This window comes from Astatotilapia calliptera, chromosome 22 (assembly GCF_900246225.1).
Source record: "Astatotilapia calliptera chromosome 22, fAstCal1.2, whole genome shotgun sequence".
NCBI lineage: Eukaryota > Metazoa > Chordata > Actinopteri > Cichliformes > Cichlidae > Astatotilapia > Astatotilapia calliptera.
In genome coordinates this window covers 2,751,017-2,777,422 of record NC_039322.1, presented here as the reverse complement: position 1 = coordinate 2,777,422, position 26,406 = coordinate 2,751,017, and the positions used below count along the sequence as shown (strand labels likewise).

Sequence of the window (26,406 nt, the reverse complement as noted above, 5' to 3'; positions counted from 1 at the left end):
TCCCTCCGTCCTGGTCCCCCGCCTCCCGCCCTGGGTGGGTTGTTTTCTGTTTTTGTTTTTGTTTCTCGGGTTTGGGCTGTCAGGAGCCAGCCCTTTAGGGGGGGGTGGTGTCATGGTCCTGGGCCATGTGGGCCCAGTATTCTTAGTTTTCATGTATTTTTGTATTTTGTTCTTTATTTAGGCCATGCTTCCTGGGTTGATCTGTTACGTTGTTCCTTATGTGTTTTCCCTTCGTGACTCTTACCCCCTGTGTGCCCCTCTGTGTATTTATGAGCCCTCGTCTCTCTTTGTGCTTTATTCTATGTTTTCCCCAGCCCGTTATGTCTGCGTTCTTCCCGTGCTCTCTCTCCTCCTGTCTGAACCTCTGTGCCTGTACCCGTCAGCGTTATGTTCACCCCGCCCTGTCTCGTTATGGTTATCTGTGTCACCTGTGTTCCCCGTGTGTTCCCACTTTCCTCGTTAACCCTCTGTGTATTTCTGTCTGCGTCTTCCTCTGTTCGGCGTCGCGTTCTCCCTCATGTTGTGTGGAGCTTCCTGTGTCTCCCTGCGAGTGTTAGTTTACTTTTCCCAGTTAGTTCTGTATGTCCTGTATTCTACCGTGCCAGCATTAAAGCTGTGTTCTTTAAGTTTATCCCCGTGTCTGTGAGTCTGCATCTTGGGTCCTTCTCCTGCCTGCCACACAACGAACCATGACATACTCAAAGCTTCATAGAACTGAAACAAACATTTATTTTTACAGACTTTAGGTTTCTGAACATTAAACTTGTTGCTGCCTTTCACAGTGTGTAACTTGAAGGCCTGAGTACTTTCTCCCACACTGAAAACACTGGGATGATCACATTATTTGAACATTACCTAATAAGACTGATTCAGGACAGACAGTTAGTTATGTTAAACTTTCCTAGCAGTCCTTCACAAACAGGGAACAGTCTGACTATTCTCTCCATCTGTCAGCAGACAGGGTCAAAAAAATCGGATTTGATGAGCTTTCGCCTGCAGTGTGAACGTAGCCTTAGTTCTATCTTCGCCATCCTCACTTTTTTTGTGTGTTTTCACCTGTTGGAATAAAAGCTCACTCGCATCACAGCCTGTGCCTGAATCTTGGGTCCTTCATTCATAACACCATGCAGCTTGCCTCAGAAACCGTGACAATGAGAATAAAATGAGACTAAAAAGTAAGTAATAGTAATAAATATAAAATAATGTATTTGTGATGATTCAATTTTTTTGACTATCCACTCTGTGCATAATAAATGTTGAAACTGTAGAGATACAAACATTTTGCTGCTGTAAGATCAGCATTTTGTCATGTTTGAAATATTAATCTAATATAATGTGTTTCTGGCACTTTTCCCCCTGCAACTTTGTGTCTTTGTCTCATTTTCTCTGTATCTCTTTGTACAACTTTATAGTGACAAAAAAAGGCTTTCTATTCTATTCTAACTTGCATGTTTCTGTCAGTCAGATGATTTCCATAGAGAGGCACTTTGCATCAGCAGCACCATGCTCCAGTGCTCTGGGAGAGTTTATAGTCCTGAGAGTTGAACACTGGATGACTGACAGCTGTCCTTCATCACAACAGAAGCCACAGAAATCCTCCTCATCAAAAACATGACTTTGATCTGCGTCCTCATCTGGACTCTCCTCTGCTGCTGCTTCACAGGTAAAGTCCAGAGAATCAAACTCCTCTCCTCTATCAACATCTGTCCCTCTGAAATGAAGCCCACAAAACCATGAAGCTGCTTTATGTTTTTGTCTCTGTGTCCTCAGAGTCCAGAGGACAGATCACAGTGACTCAGCCTGGAGCAGTGAGCTCTGCTGTGGGAGCAACTGTGAGCATCAAGTGTAGGACCAGTCAGAATGTTTATAACTCCAACTATTTAGCCTGGTACCAACAGAAAGATGGAGGAGTGACTGTTGTTCTCCACAGTATAGTGGCATGCCACACGTGTAACGCACATTACAAAAAAAAAATCAAAAAAACAAAAAACAAAACATGTGGGGAACCTCCTCCAGATGTCACTGTTGGTGTTTCTGGAGTCAACAAACATAGTATATATTATTTCATCAAAAGAAGTTAATTGGTCTCCATCACCCTCAGATTTACAACCAATCATGGGGTAGATGAAGGTAATGACATGTTCTGTTACCAACAGAAAAATGGTGAAACTCCTAAAAAGCTAACTTACAATGCTGACACTTGAGCTTCATGACCTTTGACCTCACTCACACTTCACAGAGGTTTTAAGTTTCTTGGAACCTTATCCCAACTTCACATAAATAGGATTGTTAGAAAGGTGTAAAAGTACACAACACACACGATGATTGTGCTCACTATTATTGCGTTTTACTGACAGTTATGAACTCAAGGAACACAGTCTGTTCCAGTCCAGCTCTCCCCGTCCCCGCTCGACTCTGTCTTCACTATATAGAGAAACAGAAAGAGACAGCGTCATCAGTCAGTCGCCACCACCTGTGGCTCACCTGCCTCCCGGCACCGCCCCCTTGAGCTCACTGTACCACTCCTCCCCTGCAGATGAGCCAAGGACCACACCTCCGCCACAGAAGGCAAATCAAACATACCCATTTTGTCTCTCTCTGTTATGGACACAGATGTACAGATTTGTATACAGAGTAGCATGAAAGACTCAAATGTAAGCACTCAGTAAGGTGCAGAAAAGTGCTGAACAATCATAAATTCTAAACAATCAGTTGTTTGTTTCTACTCATTAAATTCTGTAAGAATTAGAAATGTGAAGGTCCCAAGTTCAGTCTGAGGATTTTACCTCCAACAGCAGCTTTTATCCAGGTACATGTTCTTGAACTTAAAGTGTCCGTGATGATAACAGAGATTCTATCATGATGGGTTTTATTACTTAATTTTATTCATTTGAATAAAGCTGGAATTCAGTTGTGTAATTGTTTGTAATTGGTGATTAAAAAAACATCAATAGCAGTGAACAACGATGCTTGATCTGCCCCACTGTTACATGTCACATGGTTGTGATCATAGCTACAGAAAGAGGTGTTATAGGTATTGCTGTCAGAGATAACAGCCTCGTTTAAAAGATACTGATTGTGTCTTTTTGTGTTTTATAAGAAGTCCTTTGAAGCAAAGAGCAGTGACTGTACCTCCACATGTCTGAGCTCCTCACTCTCTGAGACTAAGCTCAGCTACTCTACAGCATGAACCTGTGACCTCGTTAATTCATATTTTAAATTAATCCAGATATATCCTTACTAAATATTATGATAAACATGTGAATCCATCAATGAACCATAAAACAAAACATTTAAATAATAGAAAAAATTTTGGAATAAGAATATTCTGAAGAACAAACTGATATATCTGCTCAATACTACGATGGATTGAATCATTCCTGATAAACAGCATCGTCAGATTGATTCAAGTCAGTCAGATGATTTCCATAGAGAGGCAATTTGCATCAGCAGCACCATGCTCCAGTGCTCTGGGAGAGTTTATAGTCCTGAGAGTTGAACACTGGATGACTGACAGCTGTCCTTCATCACAACAGAAGCCACAGAAATCCTCCTCATCAAAAACATGACTTTGATCTGCGTCCTCATCTGGACTCTCCTCTGCTGCTGCTTCACAGGTAAAGTCCAGAGAATCAAACTCCTCTCCTCTATCAACATCTGTCCCTCTGAAATGAAGCCCACAAAACCATGAAGCTGCTTTATGTTTTTGTCTCTGTATCCTCAGAGTCCAGAGGACAGATCACAGTGACTCAGCCTGGAGCAGTGAGCTCTGCTGTGGGAGCAACTGTGAGCATCAAGTGTACGACCAGTCAGAATGTTCATGTTTGGAACAACAACCATCTTTTAGCCTGGTACCAACAGAAAGATGGAGGAGTTCCCAAACGTCTCATTTACTATGCTACCACTCGAGATTCAGGGATTCCAGATCGTTTTACAGGCAGTGGATCAAACTCTGACTTCACTCTGACCATCAGTGGAGTCCAGGCTGAAGATGCAGCAGTTTATTACTGTCAGAGTTTTCATGTTATCAACGGTCAGTATGTGTTCACACAGTGAAAAACAGTCGTACAAAAACCTCCCTCAGTCAGACTGAACAGAAACTGAAGTGACTGCTGCAGCTGGAAGATACTGCAGAGACTGATACAGTTCACTGAGGACACACACACACACACACACACACACACACACACACACACACACACACACACACACACACACACACACACAGAGTGAAAATGTCATTGTTGCTAAAGGAAAAGAAAGTTGGAAATATATCATTTATTTTTAACAAATCATTTATGACCTTTGACTTCTGCTTCATACCAGCTCAAATAAATCTCAATTTCTAAATATCGATCATTATCAAAAATCATATTTCTGTAAGAAAAAAAATCTAACACTAAATGAACTCACCAAAAGTCAGTGAGTCATAATTATCTGCACAATTTAGCAAATACTTCAAATAGAAACTTTATGTCCAAATCAGTCAAATGATCAAATTTCCATCTTTTCTTTCTCAGGTTTTTAGATTTTCTCTTTTTTGCTGTTCAACACTGCCATGGTCCAAAGACCTGTTGACTTCCTATTCATGTTTTTGATTATTAATATGATTCGTTTCATTTATTTTCTGTTTTCCAGTCGCATTTCTTCGTCCCTCTGTTCCTTATGTTCTGTCAACCCGTGTCTCAGAGCTATTCTCTGGTTCCCTGTTTTATTTGGATTCTGCGTTCTGTGTGAGTGTATTCGTCATGTCTGATGAGGTTCAGCTGTGTCTGCCTTCTGTGGTGTATTCCCTCGTTACCCTCTGTGTATATTAGTATGTGTTCTAATAATAGCACTGACACATGTTCACATTCCTCAAATTGAGTTATTAATATTTAAACAGGTTATAGTCAAAGGTCAGCTGCCAATCTCAGAGTTAACCAACTCTGACTTTAAACTTAGGAGTTAAAATTGCTTTGTTCCTGAAAGCAGTTGAACAAATTGAGTTGAGCTGGAATCTTGAGCTCTCAGTTTGAGAACAGATGAAGGAAAATTTATTGAACTGTTTACCTCGACTTAAGCACATACCTGTGTACTGAACAGCCCTCGTCAGTGGATCCCAACACCAGTATTTGACAGTAACAGGTGAGCCTCAACTTTAATTGGTAAAGAGACACCATGAGAACTGACATTACAATACTTTTATTTTACAAAAGTCAGCGTCTTTCAGTTCAAAGTTTGTTAGGCAGCTATTGCACATTTAAAACAACAACACAAACACAACGCAGCAACAAGAAACTATGCAGTATATTATAACCGAATACTTAAACATGACTGCACAACAACCTTTCAAAAGAACATTTGTAGATGAATTGTTATTTTCCTTCCAATACTTGAAGCATTTTCTGAGCATCACTTTTTGGTGCATGGCTTGTTGCATGCATACCCCACCTGTCTTAACGGGACTATAAATACAACTATATACAGTCACATTTGTAAGAACAAACAACTTTTATACTAAACACTTTTAAAATGTACAATTTTGAAGAAGCCCAGGAGCAATCCCATTTCAGAACACTTAGAATAACACAACTTCATCCCAAAAGGCCACAGGTTTTAACCACAGCTTTCCAGCATCAGTTCATGTAAATGCAGCTACAGCTTTCCAAATCCCAGGAATCCTTTTAATGCAGTGTTCATAAGATCTTTAAATTGATCCTCGTATGCAACTCCTGATCATAAAAGTCTATGTTGCAGGACCCCAGTGGTGGAAGTAAGTCAGCCCCAGTTATAAAGACCAGCAGCTCTTCAAACGTGTGGTCCACCTCTTGCTCTGTTAAAATACATACACCTAGTAAATAAAGCGTAATGTGTAGGTTCATGAATAAAAGATTTATAATCAGTTACACTGACTGTTATGTAGAGCGGTTGCATTAATGACAATTTAGGAGTCAAAAACAGGTTGTTAGGCAAAACTAATACTGCGAAGCATCGTATAAAGAAAAAGCAAAGCAATCCTGCCCTCCTAAGACACAGGACATTAATTTTTGTCCTCCGAGTCGGAGACCTGTATGTCAAGGACCCTTGACAGGTATTCATATACCTAAATGCCAAGAGAAAGAAAATATGTGTGTCGTCGTTAGGATAGGGATTTATGTTGGTGTGAGAGACTGTAGCCTACAAGTTCATATTGTTCAATGACAGTTATGACATGTTGTGTTTCAGGTGATTTTACAGAAAAAAAAACACCAAAATAACGTACTGAATACTTTTAACAAAAAAACTCTGTATATTAAATTACTTCCTAAAATACCTACCCCAACACTGATCACGAGAATAGACTCATTCTTATAGCGCTTTTCTGCTCCACCTGCACAGTGTTTTATACAACAAACTGCAACATGCTGAAACATTTCATTACACAGCATGCAATGAATTTGCATAAATGTAATGTCTTTAATATCCTGCTTAGTAATGGCAGTGTCTCTCAATTCCCCTTCGCACTTACTCTTTAACATAAACTTTGCTTTACTTCATGTATTGAAAGTGGCTTAATTCTACTGACTCATATTGACTACAGATAGCACACTGGCTTCCAATTAGAACCCTGGAAATCATTATTTAGAGTTTAATATTGACATCACCACAAAAGTAAGACAAAGACTCAGTTCTTATTTAATGTAGATATTTTTTTATTCTTTAAAACTTTAAACAAACTTTAAACTTTAAACAAAGCAATGAAAAATGAGAGAAGAAATTGGAAAAAAAAAAGCTACAGAATGCAGTGTGAAAGTAAGACCAGCATAAAAGCCACATATAGTTCAGGACTGGGAACACTGGTCTCTCATCAGTGGCTCTGAGACCAGAGTGTGGGAGCCCCTCGTGGCCTCACAGGTCACAGAGCCCACCTTCATCCAGTGGTCTGCAGGGAGCCTCAGGGTGCTGCTCCAGCTGTAGAGGCCGTCGTTCTCCTGCACCACGGGGCTCCTGCTCTCCTCCCAGCTGATGCTGCCACTGCCATCCACCTTCCAGGACAGACTCCAGTCTGAGGGGAAGCCCTTGTTGGCCACACACATGACTGTAGCCTCCCCTTGTTTCAGCTCCTCACTGGAGGGACCCAGCACCTTCAGGGCGGGGCGGGCATCACCTAGGAAACACCAATCAGGTTAGAGGACAAGAACCACAATTTGAATTTCTCCGTTAAGAAGTTTCTGTCAGGTGTTTTTTCTGCTCCACCAGTCATTCACTCACACATTGTTTCACTTCCCTTTAAGAAACCTCTCATGCATATCAGCACAGAGAGAATCATCACACAGTTTGAGCTGAAATATGTTCAAACTACACTGGAAATAAAAAAAAAACAAAACAAAACAAAGATGTGTCAACAATTTTAAAAGATGTTAAGCTTCCACATCATCAGTTCTTCATAATAAACAGCTTGTTCTGGATAAGAAACTCAATACCAATACTTACCTCATGTGTGTTTTTTTTATTGCTTACATTGTTGTAAATGATATGATACAATAAGAACACCAGAGATCTTTATCTTCACTCTGTGCAGTTTAACTTTTTTCAGTGGAAATTGTCCTGAGTGTCTGAATAATCATTTCCAAAGCTGACTTTGTTTCTTAGGACAGAATTTATGAATAAAATAATTAATCAGTTACACAAAAAGTTTCCTAACCTTTCATATTAAATGAAATTAAAGAAAAGAAAATTACATTTAAAAAAAAAAGCTCTAAGGCTGACTTACTTCCAACATCCAGTCTGGTTCCTCCACCAAAAGTCCACCACAGTGATACAAACTCATTGAGGCGCCGTACAAAAACCTCTGACTGTAGAGAGACACGGCTCTCTGACTCTAACAGACTGGATTAAAACTAAAAGCTCTCAAGACTTAACCAGATGTATGTATATGTAAAATATCCTCAAGTCCACTCTGATGTTTTATATTGTGTTTAATATTCATTTTAACATTTATTCTGAAGCTAACTTTGTTTCTTCATGAAAATTTATCTAAAAACTATTTTCCTGAGGTTTTTTTTAGGCGCATTGAACAGAAAAGTTAAGATAACCACAAGAAAGAAATTTGCTAAAGTAAATGAGGTTTAAGTTTGACTTACTTCCAACTTGCAGTCTGGTTCCTCCACCGAACGTGTACCACAGTGATACAAACTCATTGAGGCGCCGTACAAAAACCTCTGACTGTAGAGAGACACGGCTCTCTGACTCTGTGTGACTGAACTAAACCTACAAGCCCTCAAAATACAACTTTACCATCAGAACTAGAAATAATAATTAATACTATGAAACATCCCAGATTTTCATTGGAAATTGTCCTGAGTGTCTGAATATTCATTTCCAAAGCTGACTTTGTTTCTTAGGACAGAATTTATGAATAAAATAATTAATCAGTTACATAAAAAGTTTCCTAGCCTTTCATATTAAATGAAATTAAAGAAAAGAAAATTACATTTAAAAAAAAAAAGCTCTACGGCTGACTTACTTCCAACTTGCAGTCTGGTTCCTCCACCGAACGTGTACCACAGTGATACAAACTCATTGAGCCGCCGTACAAAAACCTCTGACTGTAGAGAGACACGGCTCTCTGACTCTGAGACAAACAAACTCAACAATATGAATTCTTTAAATCATAATTTCATAACATATTAAAATTATAATTTTTACATAAAAACAACGAAACACAATAAAACTATATTCCAATAATCCAATTTGGTCATTTACATTTAACAACTGTTAAGATACATCACTTTAATGCTTCCACCTTCTTTCTCATAACTCTAAACATTAAAATTAATTTTCAAGCTACAATCACAAAACTTAAAACTCATCAGGTAAAACCTCACAAATGCATCAAAACAGTTTTATGTTCTCTCACAAACACTTAGTGTCTTCAGATCGCGCACAGAACCAGTTAAAATGATAATACTGCTGAGCATTACACACTACGTCACAAAACAGAGCATGAAACTCAAGTCTTTCCAGTCTCACAGTTTGTCCTGTTATTCTACAAAACATATAAAATGTCAACCTAAAACAGATGAATGATTCTGAGCAGGGCCGTGCAGAGATGCTGGAAGGGACGGGTGCTCAAAGTTCAAAAGGGGCACATGGAACCAGGCTGAATAACAACAACACTGTTGCTGTTGAGGGGTTGCTGCTGCTCCTGCTGCAGATAGTGATGGAGGTCTGTGTTGCTTTGAGACTGTAGACAGTAAAAAGTCCACAGCAGAGATGGTAGCTGATTAAAGAAGTGTTATGAGATGATAATAAAATGCAAAGATTGGTGACAGCGCTCAGAAGCATTAAACCACAAAACTGTGGGAAATAAACTCGGCTCTGCCTGTGAGTCACTCTTCCATCTCCTCATCTCATCTGTCACTCTCCACTTGCTGTACATCTCAGAACAGGGCACACTCTGGTGTTTCATTAATCTATTATTTAATTATCCATACTTAAAAGCTCATGCACCTAATCCAAAATAAAGTAATGATAGAAAAATGTTATAGAACCAAAGCATTGTGTTTATTATTGCTATACAACAACTGGTACAGGCGTTATTGTTACCTGTTGTGACGGAGTTACACCGTCCCGAGACACATTTTTGGCTTCTAAGCCAGAGATCTTGCAACTGGCTTTTGGGCTGTGTGGGGTCTCTCTCTTCTGGAAGATGATTGAATAAAGAATTATAAATGTTTGGACCACTCCTGAGTTGGGTTTTCTCTGTTCTATCATGGGGATGAAAAAATCAGGTTTAATAGACAGTAATATATGATGCGTAATAATTTAAAAAATCCATACACATAAAACACACACACACACATACGGTGACATTTTATACCTTCTACAGAATACTGTATATACTACGGCCACAAGTTTTCATCATGATGCTGATCCAGAATCCTTCCCTTATTATTTAATTCTAGTGCTATAAGTGTCATGGTCCTGGGTCATGTGACCCAGTGTTTTGTGTTAATTATTATTATCTTATGCTTTAGGTTATTCTGGTTATGTCTTTTGCTATGATTTCTAGTTCCTAGGTTTGGTTCCCATGCTCCCTCTGTTCCAGTTCAGTCAGGTCTCTGTGTAAAGCCCGTGGCTGTGTCCCAATTCAGGGTCTGCACGCTTGAACTACGCGCACTACGGTGCGTACTATGAGTACGAGAAGTGCAGAAGTGAGAGGCTTGTGAAATGGGACGGTCTAGCCTGCGTCGCGCTGTTCAGGTTGCCTAGCAACCATGATACTAACCACGAGAAACGTTTCATACAGCTTTGTGTGACAGAAATGAAGGAGGAAAAATGTCTTGTTGGTCATTCATTTCTTCACTCAAAGACAAGTATGACAGTGTGACAGTGTATATATAGATGTATTATATACAAGAGACAAATATTGTTCATTTAATATGTTGGCATTATTACATTTGGCTCAATGCTTACATATATGTGTAAAAAGAAAATGTACGAGTTGTGATAACTGTGTCTGATAGAATGAAGAGTCGACTGATATAGTAAATATGACTATCCACTCTGTGCATAAGAAATGTTTAAACTGTAGAGATACAATCATTTTGCTGCTGTAAGATCAGCATTTTGTCATGTTTGAAATATTAATCTAATATAATGTGTTTCTGGCACTTCTCCCCCTGCAACTTTGTGTCTTTGTCTCATTTTCTCTGTATCTCTTTGTACAACTTTATAGTGACAAAAAAAGGCTTTCTATTCTATTCTAACTTGCATGTTTCTGTCAGTCAGATGATTTCCATAGAGAGGCACTTTGCATCAGCAGCACCATGCTCCAGTGCTCTGGGAGAGTTTATAGTCCTGAGAGTTGAACACTGGATGACTGACAGCTGTCCTTCATCACAACAGAAGCCACAGAAATCCTCCTCATCAAAAACATGACTTTGATCTGCGTCCTCATCTGGACTCTCCTCTGCTGCTGCTTCACAGGTAAAGTCCAGAGAATCAAACTCCTCTCCTCTATCAACATCTGTCCCTCTGAAATGAAGCCCACAAAACCATGAAGCTGCTTTATGTTTTTGTCTCTGTGTCCTCAGAGTCCAGAGGACAATATACAGTGACTCAGCCTGGAGCAGTGAGCTCTGCTGTGGGAGGATCTGTGAGCATCAAGTGTCGGACCAGTCAGGATGTTTATAACAACAACCGTTTATCCTGGTACCAACAGAAAGATGGAGGAGTTCCTAAACTGCTCATTTATGTTGCTAGCACTCGAGTATCAGGGATTCCAGCTCGTTTTACAGGCAGTGGATAAAACTCTGACTTCACTCTGACCATCAGTGGAGTCCAGGCTGAAGATGCAGCAGTTTATTACTGTATGTGTTGGCACTATCCTAACAGTCTGTGGGTGAGCACACAGTGAAAAACAGTTGTACAAAAACCTCCCTCAGTCAGACTGAACAGAAACTGAAGTGACTGCTGCAGCTGGAAGATACTGCAGAGACTGATACAGTTCACTGAGCACACACACACACACACACACACTGTAGATCTCTTAAACAAATACCATCATTTTTTGCACAGCAAGGAAAAGTTGGAGAAAGTCTCGAGAAACAATCTCTCATCTTGCAAAAATCATTTCTCTGAAACGAAGCTCCCAAAACCATGATGTGTACGATTATGATAAAGAAAGCTGAGCAGTGTATTGAAAAAAGCTTGGCTTTGACCTTTGAGCTCAGCTTGAAAATAGATCTGTGAAGGCTCTCAGTCATCCAGGTGCTCGTACTCTAAGGAGCCAGCAAACCTACAAAATGTCTTTGGGGCAAGACTTCGTTCCCTCTCACCTACTCGAGGATGACAGTGTGGAAATAAGTGTGCAGTCAGTTATTAATACTAGTCTTCTATCTGGGTGTTGTTGGGTCTGTGTTTCCACAAGCCCCGCTGGTTTAGAGACTTATTCATCATGAAGAAAACGAGACAGTCAGCGATCGATCGATTTATTTGCAATGGAGGCCTCGTCGGTGTCTACCACAAAATGACCCCAACGATGGCCTCCGCTTGCTATTGGGAAAACAATTCACACAATACAATAGTACCTCCCCTCGTAAACCCCCCTTGGTTACAAAGACAAGGCACTGTATGTATGTGTGTGTGTGTGTGTGTGTGTGTGTGTGTGTGTGTGTGTGTGTGTGTGTGTGTGTAAGCTGGTGCCAGGAGTCCAGCGGTCCACCTAAACAAAAGGCTCTTATACTTAAACAGATACAGAGTAGGTGTCCTCCCATACTATTTAAAGAAGGTACGACCTCACTCATGACCTTAGGATGTGTGTGCATGCCAGAACACTCTGGAAGAGTCTTTGCAGACTACCAAGGATCAGACCTCTATCATTATACAATTGATACCTCTAAGCATATATGATTACATGATAGAGCCCTTTTTATGGCCTCTATCAACCCTCATCGCCTCACTTCAGGCATTCTTCCTGTGGGGGGAATACTTAGGACTCCTCTATTGTCCTTTTTATCTCTGCAGAAAACCTTTCTCGGAAAGGGTATTGGATCCAGTTGTTTTACTGCTGTTATGATCCCACCTGTTGAATCACTTTAGCAGTCTTGTAGAAGTGGTCATGATGCAAATGACAACAACAATGACACAAAGGAAGACCCTCTTCAGATTGTCAAAGTATGCTTAGCACAGTGACACAGCATTAGGTGATGTTCATAGGAAATTGCCGTCGGTCATTCCCCATCACCACCCTAGCTTCTGGTTTATGTGCTGCTCACAGAATCACGATGCCATCATTGAACTCGACTGTGCTGTCGATTGGAGCTTGGCACGCTCCCCTCACCCTCAGATGCCCGTCTGTAGTATTTTTTCTCTCTTACTTTCTTTGCTAAATGTACCTGTATATTGTTTATATGATCTAAATATATTAACAATGAACAATTTCTTTTTGTTCTCAGATCAAATAAAACAATTCCATCTCAAATACCTTTTTTCCACATAATGAAAGTATTTGTGTAGAAATTAAAACTCTTTGCAAGTAAATTATTGTTTTATCATATATCCTGCGTAATTTAAAATACGAAAATATTAAAACCATACTAAATATAGAAGAATGTATTAAAACTATCAGAGTAAAGCTCCTGTTAAGTAAAGGTGGTATGAATAATTTGTTTTACAGAGACGAGTAAAACTTTGAGTTTCAAGTCCTTTCACTCTAATTACCACTGGAGCAAAGCTAAGTTAGAAAAATTTAATGTAATGCAGGGCTGTAGAGTGCAACCAATTTGGTCGCAAGTGCGATTAAAAATAATCTCAGGTCGCAGCGGTACGACCAACTATTCGAGTAAAAAATAAATAAATAAAACACTCTCTGCAACTCTGAAACTCTCCCTGTGGTCAACAACCGACACACATTATGCTCCTATCGTGGTCTAAACCAATCAGAGATAATCAGGGGTGGGACCTCTCTGATTGGTCGTAGTTCAGATATTCATGTAGTCCGTCTGTACGTTTGAAAGTACAGGCAGATAGAGAGAGGTGAGTAGCTTGAATAAAGCGACATTGATTCATTAAATCCTAAATCGAGTTTTAAACATAAATATATTTTCCCAGAAACGCCGGAATCTCAGGTTAAAGATCACAAAAGTATTTTATCAACCACCAAACAGTAAATGAGAGCAGGTAAACGGATTCCACACAAAGACACACAGTGTAAACACACAGAGCGGACCCAACGCATCAGAATCAGCTTTCTCTGCTTTCTCACACGACGGCACGTAGACGGACACGCCATCGGGCTGAAAGCCGACAGCTCACTGATTCTGATGCGTCGGGTCCGCGCTGTTTACGTCTTTTTTGTGCTGATTCTGAGCTGCAAGTTTTGTCTCTCTCCAAGCAAAATTGACTGAACCAGCAGCAAAAGAAGCAACAAACTATTCACATCTGATAAACATCGTCATGAATTCCCTCTTACTTTACTGTTTTGTTTCCACCAAGATAAAAATCACACTTCATGCACAGCTCTCTCTCTCTCTCTCTCTCTGTACTTCAAGAACAGTTTCCCGTCTCAAATCTCTGTTTTCTGCGTTATTTCTTCGCTTATTACCCACCAGTCTACCGTTGTTTGCAGCTCTGTCAGCCTCTGTGTTTTTTTCTTTTTTTCTTTTACTTCAATGACCTCGGACAAGAAAGCCTATTTTCTGCTGTTCAATACTGAAGAAATGTAAACTTTTTAAAAATTATGCAAAATTGCAGAATATTTTTAAGATTGTCTGCTATAAAAAGCCAGGCCAGGAATATCTCCTTCATGTTTTCTGTTTTTTATTCTCAGTTACTTTGACACATGGGCATTGTTAGGATTGATATTTTTTATATTGTCATTTGTGCTAAAATATATAGATATATAACCATTGCCTTTATGTGTCCTAATATGGCTATCATTATGAAGAAAAAGCCAGACAGTCAAAGGGGCTTTCTTTTGTTTACATTTACATCATGTACACTTATATAAGTTGGTTGGAGTTTTGAGCCATGGGTGGACATGACTCAAAAAGGGGGGAGAAGATCATAAACAACTTGATCCAATTTCCTTTAAAAAACTTTTTCTGCAGTGACAACAGGAAAGGAGAGGAGTTGTAAATGCAGATGATTCACCAGGTGACTCGATCACCCCACAGGGTGTCTACAGTGAGAAGATTTGGGGGTTTGAAAGGGGTCATAAAGAGGAGTGTTGACCAGGCTACAGCTTTGAAGATAGCTGGAAGCCACATGGACAAACCAAAAACCAACGGATGTGTTTGAATGCCTATGTCTGCATACATTTGGATTGTAGTGCATATTCTTTTGAGAACGTTGATTCTTGTTTTTGACTGTTGACATTCATTTGTTTCCTTGCAGGATGTAGTTTACTGTGTGTGAGATGAATGAGAAGTAGGATAATTGCTAAGCACGTTTCGTACATGTATGAACTGTGAACTTTTGCAGCAGTAGGAAGTGAATGATGTGAGGAGCTGTGTGTGAATGAAGCCTATACTGAACTGTCAAACACAAGGGTGCATAAGTGGAAATTTATGTACAAAGTTGACAAAAAGGGGGGACTGTTGGAGTCAAATTGTTAAATGTTGTCATTGTGTTACTTAAATATGTAAGACTTAGTTCAAGCAGCATGGTCAAAGACATTCCTTTGTCTCTGACCACCTCTCCAGCCTGTTTGTTGGTGGGGGAGGCTGTAGTGTTTCATTATAGGGACATCCTCTGTGAGGGTTCTGTTTTCTTGGTTAGTAAGCTTCCTGCTTTTATGACCCTTTTGATAAGCAGGAGGTCACACAAACGCACCACCAAACAAACATACACACTCACATACACACAAACACACACACACACACACACACACACACACACACACACACACACACACACGCAGTGTTTTAACCTTTTGTGACCATAGGGGGGTTTTACAACGAGTGGTGTTTGTGTTCTCAGAATAAAAAGCTGCAAGGAAGGCTGTTTACTTGATGCTGGCTAGCAGACAGGTGAGGAGCGTTTAGCTCCAAGAGCCTGGTTCCAACCAGCCTCCCTTGCTAGCAAGTAAAATTGCTGTTCATCTTGCTTCCTTGTCGTTAACAGGAATAAGTTTCTAAACCAGCGGGGCCTGTGGAAGCGCAGAGCAGCGATCACGGCGAAGCTGCTCCTCCGGCACCGATGCTAGAGGCGGCGGGATTCCTCCAGGTCGCTCGCTAACACTGTGGAGCATCAGCAGTGAGTCACGGATGTTAAAAAGCGTCTGTCGCTCATACACCAACAGGGAGTGGGTTTTCAAAGCTAGCAGGGACACCACTAAGAACATAATACACAAACATTGCAGAACCGAGAGAAAGACGGCGTGCCATAACACCCGGTGCCATCTCTGCATTCTTATGGCCAAAGAGTGCCAAAGCACTTTAAGCACAAGAACAAGATTGTTAGTTAATCATTTACAAATCAATATTGTCTGTATGGACAGCAATTTCCCCCCAAAAAAGGGCACATGTAAAACCACGGTGTTAAGCGATGCGGTTGAAAAAGTGGCGCACCAGTGCAACCAAGGCAAAAAGTTATTCTAGAGCCCTGTAATGTTAAAGATAATTAGAACATGAAGCCACTGCTTAGCTTAACTGAAAACAATTCTGGGATTTGTTTTTTGAACTTTAGCATCACAGTTGAACAAATGAAAGACCAGGAGAATAACAAAGTGAAAGATGAAACATCGACCAAATCATTTTAACAATGTTCAAGTTTGAAAATATACAGCTTAATAAAAACAGGATGACTTTATTTGCACAACAATGTGAGTTGCTAAGAAGGTTCGTTTTGGTATAGAGGAGTTTATTTGTTTTGGATGTGAGCAATGCCAAAACAAGAAAACAGGTCCTTATGTTCCCCAATCTTCCCAAACAGAAAAGTAAAAGTAAACCAAACACGAGTTTCTAAGCAATGCTCTTAACCAGGAAACAAGTGTTTCAACAAAAATGGCCTTTCACTCCTTAACTGCTGCAATGTTTACATTTTACTGTTTACACTGCACAAGTTTACTCTCACAAATTAAACCCTTTTTGGGTGAAAGAAAGATGGAGGACCTGTACTAGTGTGTGTGTGTGTGTGTGTGTGTGTGTGTGTGTGTGTGTGTGTGTGTCCTCAGTGAACTGTATCAGTCTCTGCAGTATCTTCCAGCTGCAGCAGTCACTTCAGTTTCTGTTCAGTCTGACTGAGGGAGGTTTTTGTACGACTGTTTTTCACTGTGTGCTCACCCACAGACTGTTAGGATAGTGCCAACACATACAGTAATAAACTGCTGCATCTTCAGCCTGGACTCCACTGATGGTCAGAGTGAAGTCAGAGTTTGATCCACTGCCTGTAAAACGAGCTGGAATCCCTGATACTCGATTGTTAACATAGTAAATGAGCAGTTTAGGAACTCCTCCATCTTTCTGTTGGTACCAGGATAAATAGTGATAGTTGCCAGAAACATAAACATTCTGACTGGTCGTACACTTGATGCTCACAGATCCTCCCACAGCAGAGCTCACTGCTCCAGGCTGAGTCACTGTGATCTGTCCTCTGGACTCTGAGGACACAGAGACAAAAACATAAAGCAGCTTCATGGTTTTGTGGGCTTCATTTCAGAGGGACAGATGTTGATAGAGGAGAGGAGTTTGATTCTCTGGACTTTACCTGTGAAGCAGCAGCAGAGGAGAGTCCAGATGAGGACGCAGATCAAAGTCATGTTTTTGATGAGGAGGATTTCTGTGGCTTCTGTTGTGATGAAGGACAGCTGTCAGTCATCCAGTGTTCAACTCTCAGGACTATAAACTCTCCCAGAGCACTGGAGCATGGTGCTGCTGATGCAAAGTGCCTCTCTATGGAAATCATCTGACTGACTCCAGCACGACTCGTTTAAAAAGAATTTTTCACAGCATATTTGGAATGTGACTCAACTGAACACTGTAGATTCATAGACAGGTAACAAATAAAGAAAAAGTCGACCCCTACAATGAAGTGATGGGAAAGCTGTGTAAATTTGAGCAGATGTGTTAGAGCTCACGTTTATCCTCCAGTATCATCACCATCATTGACACCGAATGTGGGGACATAATCAAAATCGTAATTATAATACTTTTAAATAAAAGAAACCTGGAGAATCTGTACCAAAGAGCACTGAAGCTTTTATATTCGGTGTTAACTCAACAATGTAAACAAACACTTTTTCAGTTTTCGCTCCTTTGTTGTGACATATCTCACTTTGTCACTGCAGAATAATGTCATGGAAATATAATCAACAAAGTCTGCAGACACGATGAGCCAACACCTTTTTAATTCCCAAGCAGTTGAGGGAGAGACGACATTCAGTGGGGCACTGATGCGTGTCTCTAAAGATGAATAGCAGCCCTCTTTAAATACAGTCAAACAGAAGGCATTTCCACAGCTGTTGTCACACCCTTGACCCCTCCAAGAGAGGGAGAGAGTTTACAACCTTGTCTCCTCTTCCAGTGTCACATAGAGACTGCTCCTTGCCTCTTCTCCACATCCTCAAAGACCTGATTAACAAAAGACTTCACCACCTGTTGAATTCTCCCCCTCAGGGTGTCACCAACTTTCTCATGATGCCTGACTTTGTGCAATAGAGTAAAAGCTGAATGCTTCCCCACATGTGAACCTTGAAGTGACCCAAAAGTGATATTACTAAAACATGTGACAAATTCATAAAATAAAAGAAATTTCCAGCACATTCCCACTCTTTGGATTACTCTGCTAATCACATCAATTCAGATTACAATTACTTTGTTGAAATAAATGGATTACACGTCTTCTCCTGTTTCATATGTTAGGCTGTGCACTCTCTATGGTAATTCCACGCTGATTGAAACTCAAAGAAAACATTAAGAGGCTCTAATGTCTGTGTCTCAATCTTGCGGCCCATGTCATCTCTACTTGCTGCCAGCATTATGACGTGAAGAAATATTTAAAAATATTTAAAAATTATTATTCAAAAAATGATTTAACATGAAGGCAACAGGCAGAGTGTTACAGGCATCGCCCTAAAGAATGCAGCCTGATGGGCAGTGTAGTCCGTGCTGCAGGGAGAATGGACTGCTGTACCTGTTATGTGTCTGTGAGCGCGAAGAGGGAGAAAAAGTACGAGCTGTCATCGAGCAGAAACGGGAGCTGGAAGCATGTAAATATAATAATAACCACAGCAGCCAAGAAGAGAGCCTGACGAGCCCAGCTGTAAGTAAGCTGTTAAGACTCGACTGGACACTGTGTTCGTGTTTTCCTCCGAAACAATAAGTTCTGCTGGAGCAGCCTTTCAACGCCTCTCTCTGTCTCTTACAAACTTGACCCAGACAACAAAGTAAAGCTAGTTTTCAGCTACGAGCCGACACTAACCCAACAGATTAGCCAGAGGTCCCTTTACTACGGTTTGGAGCCGCGGACCTGTTTTATATACGCGTTTGCAGATCACTGCAAAAAGTGCAGCCTTACCTAATGTCCACCTACTGTTACTCATTTATATTAAGATGTAAAAATCGAGTTGTTATTGGTACGGCAAGTAGGCTTCAGTAACAGTAATAAATCACACAGCAATAGTGCATTCATGTAGTTGTAAAAAGCATGATCATATATTAAGTAATCCAAAGTATTCAGAATACGTTACAAAATACATTTTGGGGCATGTAATCTGTAATCTGTAGTGGAATACATTTTAAAAGTAACCTTCCCAACACTGCAGACACTACATCACAAAACAGAAAGTGACCTGTTCAGGGCATGAAACCGAAGTCTTTCCAGCCTCACAGGTTGTCCTGTTATAAAAATATCAAATTAAAACAGAGATGAATGATTCTGCGCTGTGGTCATGTTTAACTTTTGCATCCTGTGGTCAGCATCATGCATCAATGTGAATCACTGCAAGTTTTTTTGTACTGAGTTTTACAAAACTCTAAAATAGGTTTTGCAAATTGTACCTTTCCTCTGATTTTTTTTAATGTCTTTCATTTTTGACGCCATGTTCAAATGTGCAGGTTCTTTTTTGGGGGAAATCTTTTCTATTCTGTCCTGTTGCTTACGCGGTTCTTTGATTTGCTGACAGGTAAGTTTCTAAAACTTCTTTCAGGGTGAAGATTCTCTGAAACTCTGTTCATGTGTTTGAGTAGACAAGTACAACATTTCTTTTCTTCTTCTTTTTTAAGTGAACAAGAGGAAATCAGATTTTGTCTTACAAGGACGAATGTCTGAGCCTTTATCTTCAGACATTGTTTGCATGTTTTGTTGGCATTTGGCAACACTTGGGGTTATATCACAAAGTACTGCTCTGGTTTGATCATGAAACATTTTCTTGCCTCTCTCAGTCAATGAACATGTTTTTGTAAAAGATTGCAGAAAATACGCAAATTTAAAAATCCCACACATCCATCAATGTCTGGATGTGTCCTAAAACACAAGAAAGAAAACATTTTCATAAACTGACTGATTAACTGATAAACAGCATCGACTATTTGATCCAACTACTTGTTGTTTTCAGTCAGATGATTTCCATAGAGAGGCACTTTGCATCAGCAGCACCATGCTCCAGTGCTCTGGGAGAGTTTATAGTCCTGAGAGTTGAACACTGGATGACTGACAGCTGTCCTTCATCACAACAGAAGCCACAGAAATCCTCCTCATCAAAAACATGACTTTGATCTGCGTCCTCATCTGGACTCTCCTCTGCTGCTGCTTCACAGGTAAAGTCCAGAGAATCAAACTCCTCTCCTCTATCAACATCTGTCCCTCTGAAATGAAGCCCACAAAACCATGAAGCTGCTTTATGTTTTTGTCTCTGTGTCCTCAGAGTCCAGAGGACAGATCACAGTGACTCAGCCTGGAGCAGTGAGCTCTGCTGTGGGAGGAACTGTGAGCATCAAGTGTAGGACCAGTCAGGATGTTTATAACAACAACTTTTTAGCTTGGTACCAACAAAAAGATGGGGAATCTCCCAAACGTCTCATTTACTATGCTAGTACTCGAGAATCAGGGATTCCAGCTCGTTTTACAGGCAGTGGATCAAACTCTGACTTCACTCTGACCATCAGTGGAGTCCAGGCTGAAGATGCAGCAGTTTATTACTGTCAGAGTTATCACTATCCTAACAGTCTGTATGTGTTCACACAGTGAAAAACAGTCGTACAAAAACCTCCCTCAGTCAGACTGAACAGAAACTGAAGTGACTGCTGCAGCTGGAAGATACTGCAGAGACTGATACAGTTCACTGAGGACACACACACACACACACACACACACACACACACACACACACACACACACACACACACACACACACACACACACACACACACACACAGAGTGAAAATGTCATTGTTGCTAAAGGAAAAAAAAGTTGGAAATATATCATTTATTTTTAACAAATCATTTGTGACCTTTGACTTCTGCTTCATACCAGCTCAAATAAATCTCAATTTCTAAATATCGATCATTATCAAAAATCATATTTCTGTAAGAAAAAAAAATCTAACACTAAATGAAGTCAGCAAAAGTCAGTGAGTCATAATTATCTGCACAATTTAGCAAATACTTCAAATAGAAACTTTAAGTGCAAATCAGTCAAATGATCAAATTTCCATCTTTTCTTTCTCAGGTTTTTAGATTTTCTCTTTTTTGCTGTTCAACACTGCCATGGTACAAAGACCTGTTGACTTCCTATTCATGTTTTTGATTATTAATATGATTCTTTTCATTTATTTTCTGTTTTCCAGTCGCATCTCTTCGTCCCTCTGTTCCTTATGTTCTGTCAACCCGTGTCTCAGAGCTATTCTCTGGTTCCCTGTTTTATTTGGATTCTGCGTTCTGTGTGAGTGTATTCGTCATGTCTGATGAGGTTCAGCTGTGTCTGCCTTCTGTGGTGTATTCCCTCGTTACCCTCTGTGTATATTAGTATGTGTTCTAATAATAGCACTGACACATGTTCACATTCCTCAAATTGAGTTATTAATATTTAAACAGGTTATAGTCAAAGGTCAGCTGCCAATCTCAGAGTTAACCAACTCTGACTTTAAACTTAGGAGTTAAAACTGCTTTGTTCCTGAAAGCAGTTGAACAAATTGAGTTGAGATGGAATCTTGAGCTCTCAGTTTGAGAACAGATGAAGGTAAATTTATTGAACTGTTTACCTCGACTTAAGCACTTACCTGTGTACTGAACAGCCCTCGTCAGTGGATCCCAACACCAGTATTTGACAGTAACAGGTGAGCCTCAACTTTAATTGGTAAAGAGACACCATGAGAACTGACATTACAATACTTTTATTTTACAAAAGTCAGCGTCTTTCAGTTCAAAGTTTGTTAGGCAGCTATTGCACATTTAAAACAACAACACAAACACAACGCAGCAACAAGAAACTATGCAGTATATTATAACCGAATACTTAAACATGACTGCACAACAACCTTTCAAAAGAGCATTTGTAGATGAATTGTTATTTTCCTTCCAATACTTGAAACATTTTCTGAACATCACTTTTTGGTGCATGGCTTGTTGCATGCATACCCCACCTGTCTCAACGGGACTATAAATATAACTATATACAGTCACATTTGTAAGAACAAACAACTTTTATACTAAACACTTTTAAAATGTACAATTTTGAAGAAGCCCAGGAGCAATCCCATTTCAGAACACTTAGAATAACACACTTCCTCCCAAAAGGCCACAGGTTTTAACCACAGCTTTCCAGCATCAGTTCATGTAAATGCAGCTACAGCTTTCCAAATCCCAGGAATCCTTTTAATGCAGTGTTCATAAGATCTTTAAATTGATCCTCGTATGCAACACGTCTCGGAAGATACAGGGATAAGCTGCACATCGATGCGTATCCCCGACTCCTGATCATAAAAGTCTATGTTGCAGGACCCCAGTGGTGGAAGTAAGTCAGCCCCAGTTATAAAGACCAGCAGCTCTTCAAACGTGTGGTCCACCTCTTGCTCTGTTAAAATACATACAACTAGTAAATAAAGCGTAATGTGTAGGTTCATGAATAAAAGATTTATAATCAGTTACACTGACTGTTATGTAGAGCGGTTGCATTAATGACAATTTAGGAGTCAAAAACAGGTTGTTAGGCAAAACTAATACTGCAAAGCATCGTATAAAGAAAAAGCAAAGCAATCCTGCCCTCCTAAGACACAGGACATTAATTTTTGTCCTCCGAGTCGGAGACCTGTATGTCAAGGACCCTTGACAGGTATTCATATACCTAAATGCCAAGAGAAAGAAAATATGTGTGTCGTCGTTAGGATAGGGATTTATGTTGGTGTGAGAGACTGTAGCCTACAAGTTCATATTGTTCAATGACAGTTATGACATGTTGTGTTTCAGGTGATTTTACAGAAAAAAAAACACCAAAATAACGTACTGAATACTTTTAACAAAAAAACTCTGTATATTAAATTACTTCTTAAAATACCTACCCCAACACTGATCACGAGAATAGACTCATTCTTATACAGCGCTTTTCTGCTCCACCTGCACAGTGTTTCATACAACAAACTGCAACATGCTGAAACATTTCATTACACAGCATGCAATGAATTTGCATAAATGTAATGTCTTTAATATCCTGCTTAGTAATGGCAGTGTCTCTCAATTCCCTTTCGCACTTACTCTTTAACATAAACTTTGCTTTACTTCATGTATTGAAAGTGGCTTAATTCTACCGACTCATATAGACTACAGATAGCACACTGGCTTCCAATTAGAACCCTGGAAATCATTATTTAGAGTTTAAAATTCACATCACCACAAAAGTAAGACAAACACTCGGTCCTTATTTAATGTAGATATTTTTTTATTCTTTAAAACTTTAAACAAACTTTAAACTTTAAACAAAGCAATGAAAAATGAGAGAAGAAATTGGAAAAAAAAAAAAGCAGTGTGAAAGTCACAGTTAGTCAGGTCAGGACTGGGGACACTGGTCTCTCATCAGTGGCTCTGAGACCAGAGTGTGGGAGCCCCTCGTGGCCTCACAGGTCACAGAGCCCACCTTCATCCAGTGGTCTGCAGGGAGCCTCAGGGTGCTGCTCCAGCTGTAGAGGCCGTCGTTCTCCTGCACCACGGGGCTCCTGCTCTCCTCCCAGCTGATGCTGCCACTGCCATCCACCTTCCAGGACAGACTCCAGTCTGAGGGGAAGCCCTTGTTGGCCAGACACATGACTGTAGCCTCCCCTTGTTTCAGCTCCTCACTGGAGGGACCCAGCACCTTCAGGGCGGGGCGGGCATCACCTAGGAAACACCAATCAGCTTAGAGGACAAGAACCACAATTTGATTTTCTCCGTTAAGAAGTTTCTGTCAGGTGTTTTTTCTGCTCCACCAGTTATTCACTCACACATTGTTTCACTTCCCTTTAAGAAACCTCTCATGCATATCAGCACAGAGAGAATCATCACACAGTTTGAGCTGAAATATGTTCAAACTACACTGGAAATAAAAAAACAAAACAAAACAAAGATGTGTCAACACTTTTAAAAGATGTTAAGCTTCCACATCATCAGTTCTTCATAATAAACAGCTTGTTCTGGATAAGAAACTCAATACCACTACTTACCTCATGTGTGTTTTTTTTATTGCTTACATTGTTGTAAATGATATGATACAATAAGAACACCAGAGATCTTTATCTTCACTCTGTGCAGTTTAACTTTTTTCATTGGAAATTGTCCTGAGTGTCTGAATAATCATTTCCAAAGCTGACTTTGTTTCTTAGGGCAAAATTTATGAATAAAATATGTAATCAGTTACACAAAAAGTTTCCTAACCTTTCATATTAAATGAAATTAAAGAAAAGAAAAGAAAATTACATTTAAAAAAAAAAAGCTCTAAGTCTGACTTACTTCCAACATCCAGTCTGGTTCCTCCACCAAAAGTCCACCACAGTGATACAAACTCATTGAGGCGCCGTACAAAAACCTCTGACTGTAGAGAGACACGGCTCTCTGACTCTGTCAGACTGGATTAAAACTAAAAGCTCTCGAGACTTAACCAGTTGTATGTATATGTAAAATATCCTCAAGTCCACTCTGATGTTTTATATTGTGTTTAATATTCATTTTAACATTTATTCTGAAGCTAACTTTGTTTCTTCATGAAGATTTATCTAAAAACTATTTTCCTGAGGTTTTTTTAGGCGCATTGAACAGAAAAGTTAAGATAATCAAAAGAAAGAAATTTGCTAAAGTAAATGAGGTTTAAGTTTGACTTACTTCCAACTTGCAGTCTGGTTCCTCCACCGAACGTGTACCACAGTGATACAAACTCATTGAGGCGCCGTACAAAAACCTCTGACTGTAGAGAGACACGGCTCTCTGACTCTGAAACAAACAAACTCAACAATATGAATTCTTTAAATCATAATTTCATAACATATTAAAATTATAATTTTTACATAAAAACAACGAAACACAATAAAACTATATTCCAATAATCCAATTTGGTCATTTACATTTTACAACTGTTAAGATACATCACTTTAATGCTTCCACCTTCTTTCTCATAACTCTAAACATTAAATTTAATTTTCAAGCTACAATCACAAAACTTAAAACTCATCAGGTAAAACCTCACAAATGCATCAAAACAGTTTTATGTTCTCTCACAAACACTTAGTGTCTTCAGATCGCGCACAGAACCAGTTAAAATGATAATACTGCTGAGCATTACACACTACGTCACAAAACAGAGCATGAAACTCAAGTCTTTCTAGTCTCACAGTTTGTCCTGTTATTCTACAAAACATATAAAATGTCAACCTAAAACAGATGAATGATTCTGAGCAGGGCCGTGCAGAGATGCTGGAAGGGACGGGTGCTCAAAGTTCAAAAGGGGCACATGGAACCAGGCTGAATAACAACAACACTGTTGCTGTTGAGGGGTTGCTGCTGCTCCTGCTGCAGATAGTGATGGAGGTCTGTGTTGCTTTGAGACTGTAGATAGTAAAAAGTCCACAGCAGAGATGGTAGCTGATTAAAGAAGTGTTATGAGATGATAATAAAATGCAAAGATTGGTGACAGCGCTCAGAAGCATTAAACAACAAAACTGTGGGAAATGAACTCGGCTCTGCCTGTGAGTCACTCTTCCATCTCCTCATCTCATCTGTCACTCTCCACTTGCTGTACATCTCAGAACAGGGCACACTCTGGTGTTTCATTAATCTATTATTTAATTATCCATACTTAAAAGCTCATGCACCTAATCCAAAATAAAGTAATGATAGAAAAATGTTATAGAACCAAAGCATTGTGTTTATTATTGTTTTTATGCTTGAGCACCTCTGCTATACAACAACTGGTACAGGCGTTATTGTTCCCTGTGCTCTTTTTAATCCAGCTGCTGAGGGATCCATTGCCTTTAATAACCTCACACAGCTCCCTTTGTCACTGTTTCCTCCTCATGTCCTTACAAGACATGTTTGGACATGTTGCAGAATCAATATATGTTATTAGTGCTTATTTTCTGATTATATTGTTTTTTGTACTTTTTAATAAAGTCTTTTATAAAGCAAGGCCAGCTGTGAGAGAGAATTAGGTCAGAGGGTGACAGGTCGCCTTAGCAACCGAGGCTTCAGTAAGGGGAGGTTACGAAACAGGAAGTTTAGTGCAGAGCTGCAGAGGCATATTAATAAAATACAGGAAACCAGACAGAAAAAGCGGAACTAGTAACACAGAAGGAGTTGTTTTTATCGAAACTATGTGTGACGTGGAAAGGACCAAAATAACACCTATATGAGACACATTTTTGGCTTCTAGAGATTTTGCAACTGGCTTTTGGGCTGTGTGGGGTCTCTCTCTTCTGGAAGATGATTGAATAAAGAATTATAAATGTTTGGACCACTCCTGAGTTGGGTTTTCTCTGTTCT

General features: G+C 39.8%; 2 gene segments (V, D, J or C); both read right to left on the bottom strand.

The window, feature by feature from the left end:
- Window positions 1–6,721: 6,721 nt before the first annotated feature.
- LOC113014271 (Ig kappa-b4 chain C region-like) lies at window positions 6,722–16,833 on the bottom strand. The segment is given in 3 exon segments: window positions 6,722–7,129; window positions 8,489–8,523; window positions 16,747–16,833. Coding segments are annotated over 3 exon segments (396 nt in total).
- A 6,565-nt stretch (window positions 16,834–23,398) lies between these two features.
- Window positions 23,399–25,668, bottom strand: LOC113015145 (Ig kappa-b4 chain C region-like). The segment is given in 3 exon segments: window positions 23,399–23,775; window positions 24,754–24,891; window positions 25,662–25,668. Coding segments are annotated over 3 exon segments (471 nt in total).
- Between the last annotated feature and the right edge of the window lie 738 nt (window positions 25,669–26,406).